Here is a 9,551-nt window from a genome sequence, read left to right on the forward strand (position 1 = left end):
CTGCGGGGAAAGGCTGGCAGCAGAGCCGTGCTACAGGCCCCAGCACTCCTTCCTTGCACCAGCCCACGCAGCTGGGCCAACACTAAAGGGAAGCTCCTGAAACAGCAGGCAAAGGGCTGGCCTAAAGACTGCTGCTGCTGTGGGAATGGAGGCCACAGCCTCAAGAGCAACAAGAACCACTGAAGCAGCGCTGGAGCCTGGCAAGGTAAAAAGTCACTCTGGAGTGCTGCCAGGAACCTGCCCCTGTGTCAAACTGTACTGTGAAATACCGTGTCTGAGAAACAAGTAAACGTGAAGCATTTGTTTGGTTTAGCAGAGTGAAGCAGCTGTTGCCAATTGCCCGAGTCCATCCCCAACCTCCCACAGCCGACACCAGACAGCTTACTTCTAAATCTTTATTTGTTTTCTACACAGAGAAAACAGGAATGTTGAAGCAGCAATATTTGAACACACTAACAAGGAGCCATCGATCTCAGAGTGCACAAAACACAACAGAGGGCCATTTGTGCTGTGGTCTCTGCTAAAGGGGCAGGGTGAGAGCAGGTCCAGGAGCAGCCTCTTCAGGTGTCAGGAGTGCTCTATGCAAAGGTGGAGCCATTCCAGCCTACGTTGGCAGCGTTCATGTCAAAGTAGTTGATGTACACCCTGCAGAAGAGGCACAGGAAGACACAACCAACCTTATTACCTCATTTATCTAAATAACAAGGGAGACAGGACAACAGGACAGGAGCAAAGCTTCCTATTCCTCAGAAAAATGCCAAGCTTTGTTTTTACCAAAATCTAGCTAGCTTCTCCGGTAAAGCCTCCAAACTCGCAATACTCCTCACAGTCCCTGGAACTGTATTACTACTTCTTTTAAAATACAACTTATTCTTCAGTCAAGAACTGTCCAGACACCCACCCCCTGCTTTTGGCTAGCAGCCTGTCAAGAATTTCCAGGGATCAAAACCTTCTGGCCCAAACGCTGCAGTCCTTCATGTGTCAGAGAGGCAGCCTTACAAAAGCCAAGCAGGTCCTCAGGGCCATCTCTGCACTTCTCCCTTCTAACCCCACTTCCCATCCTTTGCCACTGCATACCCACAGTCTGAAGGCTCCACAGCCTGTGAGGAAGCTGTCACAGCGTTCTGGGTTCTACTGTGTCATTCAGACCCAGCCTGTTACTGCTCCTGCTTTGTACTTTCAGCCATCCATCACCAGAGGACAAGACACAACACCTCAGAGGCAAAAGACACGCCAACAACTTGTCAGTTCTCTGGTATTTTTCCCTGCCCTGAGAACAGGATGCTATGTAACAGGGGACTCTAAAGGGAAAGGCATCAAACTCACTGGACATGAAAACATTGTAAATGGTAATTTGGTATTTTCTCAACCACATGGACTTATTCTTGGCTTTCTGTATTTTGAAATAAAATTGTCAAAGCAATTTCAGAAAGCCAGATAAATAAGGCTAAAACCATCTCCCAGCCTTACCTGTCTGCAGATACGTGCAAGTGCTTGGAGATCAGATCACACAGGAGCTTGGTGTAAGTCTTGTTCTGCTGCCCTCCGATCTTGCCGATGCTGTAAAGGCTGCAGAGTGCGCAGGGATCGGTGGAGCCCCCGAAGGACATCATCTGATCAGGTATGATGTGCACAGCTATGTACTGCGGGAACAGAACAAACGGTTACAGGCAGTTTGACCTTACCTATCGCGACGCGAACTTGCTTTGTGTACCAACGTTAGGCACCACAGTTACGTGCAGTGTTGCAGCCCGGGCAGCTCACCAGCGCTGCCTTCTGGGCCCTTCCTGGGCTTGCAGGAAGCAGTAAGGGCTCAGGCACTGCAGCCCACTAGGGTGGCACGGTAGTGGCACCCCCGGCTGCGGGGAACCCCTCGGCCTGGCTCTCAGCTTTAGGAGTGAAGGTTGCGTTTACGGAGAGCCGTAGACGAGAGGGATACTCCCGCCTGCTGCTACACGGGGCAAAGAGCATAAAGGCTGGAGATAAAGGCCTTAAACCTGTGTGTGCATGCCAGAACTCACACCCTCAATCACAGCCTGAGCCACCGTGCTGCCTGCAGCTCCGCTTTGATTTCTCAGGCTGCAGTGGTCTGGCCCAAGAAGGGCCGTGTCCGATCCCGGGATAACCGGGAGAAGGCGGACCAGAGCTTAGTATCGGTTAGTCTCGCCGGCCTGGCGGATACTAGCGACTGCCCCCAAACATGTGGCTGAAATCCCGACTCCCAGCCAAGCCTCCAGCGCTGAAGCCATGCGAGCACCGAATTCCCTCGGCTTAGGCTGGCGCTCCGGGTGGCCAGGCCGCTGGCCTTCAGGAGCCACTGGGCCTAGGCACAGGCAACCAGCGTAGCGGGAAGTCCACTGCTGCAGCGCCGCTGCTTCGGCCCCGCGGAAGGCCGCAGGGGCAGGTACAAGCCCTCTCCCCTGCGCAGCGGGGACCAGAACCACGTCCTGCCCGTAGACGCACCCTCGGCGGCCGCAGCCCCTCCGCCTCTGAGCGAGGGAGCGGGTGCAGCCCCGCGGCTCTCTGCCTCCAGCAGCATCGGCCCCACCACCCGCCCTCACCTGCGCGGGCTTGCCGGTGGCCTTGGCCAGCTGCTGAGTGAGGTCACCCAACAGGCTCTCGGGTACGGCGTCCTTGCAGACATTGGTCTGGATGGCGAACATCGGCATGGTGGCGGAGGTGGTGGGCGGCGAGGCCGGTAGCGGAGCGGTACGGCGGACCGGCGGCAGCACAGTGGCGGGAGGCGAAGGCGGCGGAGCTTTTAGCGTGCACGGCGCTGCGCCGGCCTTAAAGGGGCCGCGCCGGCCTTAAAGGGGCCACGCCCGGTGGGGAGAGGAGGAAATTGGGGGGGTGAGGGCGGGACAAGACGAGCAACTGTCTCCCCAGCCTGCTGCCCTTGATGCGGCTTACGGCTTCCCGCCCGCGGCAGCGTCACGGCCAGAATTCTTCCCGCTTTCCGCCGTTATTCGTTCCCTCGGTTACTACCATGCGGCATTTTCTGAGGCTATGTTGCAGGCTCCTTGCCTGGCACCGGGTCCCGCCGCGCTCGGTTGTTCATACATAGCCTGGTATCGGCGCATGTGGTACTCCTGCTGTAGCATTCCCGCGGGCTCCTGCAGGATCAGGGCCGAAAAGATCCTGGCAGTTGCAAAGGGGATACTTGCCCTGCCTCCAATGGGATTTAATTTTTTTTTTTCTTTTGCAAAATAAAGGCACATCTATACTTTTTTTTGTTTTAAGTGTGTGTATAGCTTTAACACGATGTAAGCAGAAATGTCTGACTTTGTTGGCACGTTAATTATTTTCTAACTTTTTCCAGTCAAATTCTAAGTGATATATTACTCCTCGGTATCCTCATTTTCCCATCATATTATTTGTGCTGGAAAAAGGCAGAAGTGACTTATTTCTGCTTAGAAAGGGTGCGTGTCTATTCGGAGGTGAGAGGCAGCCTGAGAGATGAGTCCTGCCTGGGCTGTGTGATGTGATGCACGTAGGCTGCGGAGGACCCGACTCCCCACCCAGCCTCTTACACTGCAGCGCAGCTTCGTTGTACTGCTTGAAATGACTCATAGGAAGGCTAAAGAGGATCAGGCCCAGTGCCCTCTCCACAAAAGCATTTTACACACAGGAACAGAGCACGTGTTAATTTGTGAAACAGTCCCTGCACTGCTGCTGCCAGAAAATTTGACCATATATACACGTTACACATGTGAGCGCTCATAGCCCTGGACAGTTAGCCTGGGTATTAGATGTGAGTGGCACAGGCTATAACGCTGAGTACCAGAGAACTTTTTTTTTTGTGATTAACAGTGCTATTAAGAACTGAAGTTACACTTCTTCCCCTTGATACCTCAGTTCCCTGCCATTGCATAGTGCCACTTATTCCTCCCAGATTTGTTGCATGGAGGTGCAGTGGGAGTTCTATCAGTGCAGGGAGAAAAGCTTGAGAGCAGCTTCACCAACAGCGTACTTGCTCTGTGGACAGCCAGGCCCAAAGTGGCAGACCCTGGTAATGCTGCCACACAATGGAGACACATCCGCAGTCTCATTCTTCTTTGCCTCCTTGACTAAGGAAGAAGCTATTTTCATAGCTTACAAAGATGCATTTTTAGAAGTTAACCGAATACTATTGTACTTGGTGCACACCCCTTCCTCAAATGATTGCTCCACTCATGCATTCATAATACATTTTCAGATGCACAGCATCTGTTTTAAAATACAGTTGCCTGTGATTAAAATAAGAATTGTGAATAAATGCATCTAAAACAAAAAGACAACCCTTAAAAGTAAAATGTTTCACAGAAATATACCAAAGAGCATTCTAATAATGTGCCAGAGACACAGGCAAAGGTAGCTCTTATGGTCTGTATTACAGAATATGAGAATTGTTAGCAAGTAGAGATGGGCTTAATTATACTTGCACCGTGAGGTACCTTAGGAACACATGTTTCAGTGTCTGAATGCTCCAAGAATAACTCTGAACATGTGTAGCTCAGAAAGGCTTCAGAAGATACATGGGGCAGGCTGGCTGCAAATAGCAGGGCTGGGACATTCATGGGTGGCAGTTGTACATACCCAGCTGCACCCGAGCACAGAGCATTTGGATGGGGGAGGAGGCACCAGGAGAACATCAGCAATACTGGTACTGTGGCTCCAAGATCAGGCAGAATGGGTGTCTCTATGAAGAAGGCAGATTGATTTTTGGAGAAGGAAACTGCTCCCCACAGAAGGTCCTACTGTTTAGGGGCTTCATAGCTTTTACACCGAAAAAATACCTTCCTCATGTCATGTCTTACTCCCTCAACAAGCAATGCTGCAAGGCAGAGATATAATAAGATATATTGTGTTTAGATCCTAAGTAGCTCATTGCTATACTGGCTGTGCTGCTTTGATTCACCAAAGCACCTTTAAAAATGCTTGTTTTCCCAACTTTGGAAGGAAATGATCATATATGATCCAGAGTTTCAATAATAAATAATTTGTATCTAAACCTTCCTTTCATAATTAATTTATCACTTTGGCCTCTGGGAATGGCTAACTGTGCTTCTGCTCCTTTTTGAGCTGTGCTCTAATCTTCACTGTCACTGGAAATTGTTCAGTGGATGAAAAGGGGAGGGCAGAACAGTGAGCAGTGGGTTTTTCCACTTACTCCCTCTGCCTATGCTGAGCCCTGGGAGACTCAGCACAAGTTTATCTGCTGAGCAGCTATGTCCATCTAGTAAGAGAACTAAGGAGAACTTTGCCTGCAACCCATCCCTTTTAAATAAGAAGGAATCTTATGTGCCTGAGCCTCCACTGTTTTAACTAAAATTCTACAGCTTCTGGGCATTGGCACTGTAGCTCATGCAATTGCTCCTTTCCTCTTTTTTAGTCAGAGTTGCTTTACTGACTTCACATTTAGCCTCTTCAAGCAGCATGTAAGAACACCAAAGGACAAGTTTGGGATTAATAGTTTTAACAGTTTGTGGAAAGGGATGTCAGACAAGTTGCTGCACAAGCTCACCTGTCAGATGGTATTTTCAGCTGTTTGTTCAGCAGGTCACAAAGCAATTTGAAGTAGACCTTGTTCTCTTGTTCCCCTATCTTGCCAATAATGTAGAGAAAGCACATAGCACAAGGGTCTGTGGAGTCACCAGAGGAGATCACCTGATCAGGAGATACCTCTGTTGCTAGATAGTGTTGGAAGAAGAAAAGGAATATTATTTTCCTTTGCCACATTGAGTTTTGAAAAACCAGGAAGGTATTTGTGTACCTAAACTGCAGTGAAATTGGCTGCATGCCAATCAGTTATACTTTTGAAATTCTCCTGCATGTTCTCCATTTCACTTCCAGGCTTCCTAAATATTTTCCTGCAGGTCACAAAAATGAGAAGGTATGAAATAACAACCCCTGTTCTCATGACACACCATTTGGGAGCAGGCAGTGCCATCATAATGTTTTCATCTACTGCAGAATGACTGTATTCTTAACTAATAGCAGTAGCAGCACAACATAAGAAAAGTAGTCCCAGGCACTCAGAGATACTTTTCACTAACACACAAATAGTTTCACTTTTGTTAAGTTACCCTGCAGCACAGATTCTTCCTTGCCTACTGTCTTCTTAAAGACTTTCCTCCACACATTGTTTGCCACATGCAAGGCTTTCATGTGTTGACATCTTACTATAGATTTGTGTTTTACTCCAAGACATTCACAGCTGTGTCAAGGGCAGTACAGTCATAATACTATTTAGGCTTGGTAATCTTGGTTCCTGATAATTGCTCTGGCTGGGCAAGGGCAGTTTCTTCAGTGATGAACACAACTGCACCGTGTGTGCTGGGCTGCTCACCTCCAGGCTTGAGTAGCTGCCTCTGGCTAGCCAGCAGCAATACTCTCCTTTTGTACCCAAATATGCATGAAGCCTAAGGCAAGAGCAGATGGCAGTCTGGAGTCCACTGTGTGGACAGACTCTGGTGAAACATTCAGAACAGGCCAAGAGGCATGCATGGGTGTTGCTCTAAAGGAACCACATAAATGCTCAGTGTCTGAAATGCTGGTCTTGCAGAGAATGCCATGCACTAGAGAATTGCAATCTTCAACCCCAGTGTGCCCAATTACCTACTGAAAGATGAGCCCTGAATGCTCAGCCCAGGCACGCTGTTGGAAGGTGAATCCTGCAGTAACATCTTTACCAACTTTGAATTTTAGATAGGAAGTTCAGGTGCTCCAAGAGGTCAAGGACCTGCAAAACCTCCAGAGCTTCCTCTGAGCCACTGGGCTCTCCCTGCCTGTGCAGGGAGGTCAGTGTGAGTGAGGGGTGTGCAGTTGCATTGCTGCCGCCCTACGTTCCAGGGGGATTTTGCACCTCACTGGCTCATGCTGCAGTCTTGCCTGCTGAGGTAAATGTGAACTGACACATTGGAGGTCTAGATCAACATCCCTCTCATTAAACAAAATACAGCCTAATCCTAGTATTGTTCTTGATAGCAAGAAAAACAGAAGAAAGTATCTATGTTAATATTAATGACGAGCCTGCAATTTTCCTTGCTGCTAATGCACAGTGTCAGATTCACACACTGGGGAATCCAGGGATCAGTTCCTTTGGCATCCATTTGGCTTCTGTTCTGATCTTACCCACGTTTATTAGCAGCGCATCATTGGAACGCAGCAGCAATTAACCCTCTTGGTAAAACAAGTGAGCCTGAGTACCAAGAGTTGTCTGGGTAATGAGTCTTGGCCACCATTTGCACCTTGTTTGGGTGCAAGATGCGTCAGACCACATCAGTACAGGATAAGCTAAGGAAATCCTGATGAGATATCACTTGCTTGGCCCTGTTCTTCCTTGCCTGGACGCCCTGTGCTCCCAACTTTACGCCAAATGTTAGAGACATATGTGTACCTACATCTATCCCAGAAGCAGACTGTTATTTAAAAAAAAACATGTTGAAGTGTTAATTGGCATTGTTTTCTTAGAATCATTTGAAAGTGTTTGAAATGGGTTTTCCCAGTAGAAAAAACCCTATTTGATCAAAAATCAGTATTTTCTTTCAAATGGTACCATTTCCTGCGAGAGGAAAGCTCTGCATTCCAGCCCATCCTAATCCTTTCCATCTTTCTATGTTATAACTAAGAGACTGTCCCTTTCCTATTACCCCCTTTGTCACGAAGAGATTGAATGTCCTCTTCAAAAAAATCTCTTTGTTGTTCCCTGTATATTTCTCAGTCACATTACATATTCCTTCCACACAGCTGCACAAACGTGTTCCAGCTGCATCCCAGCCCTGGTCTCCAGCTTTATATTCAGGAGCTGTTATGCAAGAATCACCATCTGACACACACACACACCCCCTCCCAACAGCAAGTACTTGCTAGACTGATAAAAAGTGGGATGTTTGTTTTTAAAGGGGAATAGAACACATCAGTTTTACATGGAATTTAATTATATAACTGCATGTGCTGGAAAAAATAAACCTTTCTCCCATTTACACTTAAGCCTGCTTTCTGTGAGACAAGGCTTATACAAACCTGAAACATGCTTTGACTATTCCCAAGATAGCTAATTTTGGTCAAATGTGGCAGAGATTGATTTCATGTTTAATGAGACTAGTGATTGCATAGAGCTCCATTGCTGTTCCTGGAGAAAGAGGGACCTCCATCAGACAGTCTGTCTGTAAGAGACACAGTAGAACCAGGCTTCTCCAGGTCAATGGGATTTTTAACTTGACATCAAATCAAATTGATGAGAACATCTAACCATATACAGCTGTCTTTCAAAGTCTGTAGCCATACAACAACTATAAATATTCTAATTATTAGTGCTGAACCAAGAATTTCTAATTGGTTGAAGAAATGTCAGTACTATTAACCTCCCACCACTGGTGGGATCTCTGGTACAAGTGCAATGCAGAACCTGACTGGAAACTCCAAGAACTTTTAACATTTTCCTCCAAGAACTAGGTGTAATCTTGCTGCAGGTTAAGGTGCTGCTTCCTGCCTTATGCCACTGAGGAAGGAAAGAAATAAAAATCCCATCTCTTCCATATCAGCCTCTCTCTTCAGCCTTCTCTTCTAGAAGGGCCAGAATGTCTGTTAATTCTTATAGTCTCTTATTTCTTTAGCCTTTTTCCTTTGGTGCATCTCTAATGTGCCTATTTCTCAAAGTAAAGGGTCTGAGGCTGGATGGAGTACTCCTTCTGAGGCTTACTTCTTTCTTGTACACAACACAAGTGAAATTCCCCTACTCCCAAGCGTTGTCTTAACTCTTACTTGTGTTGTAACCCATAACAGCTCCTCAAATTCTTTGCTCTTTAATGAAATATTCTTTGTCTTTTGTGCAGTTTGACTTACTAATCAGCTATTGCAAGTATTTCAGAGACTGAGAGTTATAATGTATCTCCTTATGCAAGTCTTATTTAAAAAATGTAGATGGATGCCTCAATTGTGTGGTCTAGAATTCTTTCTGTGGAATAAACCATAACCCCAGTAGCACATGTTGTGGAGATCTTTCCTGAACTGTGACTAAGTCATGACAAAGATGCCTTAAAATTAGCATCTTGATTTTCCACTGTGTTGAGCACTGGATTCTAAAAGTCTGAGGAGGCTTGTTTTCAACTTGCTCCTTTGTTGTGCAAATAGTCTCTTAACAGTCAACAGGATCTCCTGGGAGATAGGAAATCCACAGGCTTTCTAAAATAAGCAGTTTTTATTCAGAGCAGAGGATGTGGCAGAGCTGGGTAGAGTCTTACATGAGAGAAGTGATTTAGGGGGGTCATATGGTGTTTGGTGGAGGGGTGTTTGTAGTGAGATGTGTGTTGGGGAAGCAGGTTCAAAATGCTGATGGGGATAAAATAAATGGTTTGTTAATCTCTCCACCATGAAGATTGCTGTGATTTAAGGGCTTTTCTATTCACTCCATTCCCCAGACTGAGGAAAAGGGGAGAGCTTTCTGTAGCTTGTGCTATGCTTGTACTGCAGTGGTGTAATTTAAACAAATACTTTTAAATGGCAAAAACCTCTGCACGGATATGTTTAAATTGATTGTGTGGTTTATGTTGATTTTAAGTCAGTTCCTT

General features: G+C 46.9%; 1 protein-coding gene across 1 annotated transcript; it reads right to left on the reverse strand.

The window, feature by feature from the left end:
• Positions 1-381: 381 nt before the first annotated feature.
• On the reverse strand, positions 382-2,819 carry MIF (macrophage migration inhibitory factor). Its single transcript, XM_061370728.1, has 3 exons — positions 2,562-2,819; positions 1,471-1,643; positions 382-645 (listed from the first exon to the last, which is right to left on the reverse strand). Exons 1-3 carry the CDS (start codon positions 2,667-2,669, stop codon positions 579-581), a joined length of 348 nt encoding a protein of 115 aa, XP_061226712.1. The 5' UTR covers positions 2,670-2,819; the 3' UTR covers positions 382-578.
• Positions 2,820-9,551: the final 6,732 nt, after the last annotated feature.

The sequence above is a fragment of the Neopsephotus bourkii genome, unplaced genomic scaffold (genome assembly GCF_033783945.1).
Source record: "Neopsephotus bourkii isolate Nb327-2 ecotype Australia unplaced genomic scaffold, CSIRO-AGI_Nbou_v1 NB_1542, whole genome shotgun sequence".
Lineage (NCBI taxonomy): Eukaryota > Metazoa > Chordata > Aves > Psittaciformes > Psittacidae > Neopsephotus > Neopsephotus bourkii.

Coding starts and splice junctions, on each gene's coding strand:
- MIF (XM_061370728.1), bottom strand. CDS start 2,669: ATGCCGATGTTCGCCATCCAGACCAATGTCTGCAAGGACGCCGTACCC. Junction 1,644..2,561: donor CCACCGGCAAGCCCGCGCAG/GTGAGGGCGGGT, acceptor CTGTTCCCGCAG/TACATAGCTGTGCACATCAT. Junction 646..1,470: donor TTGCACGTATCTGCAGACAG/GTAAGGCTGGGA, acceptor CCTCTTCTGCAG/GGTGTACATCAACTACTTTG.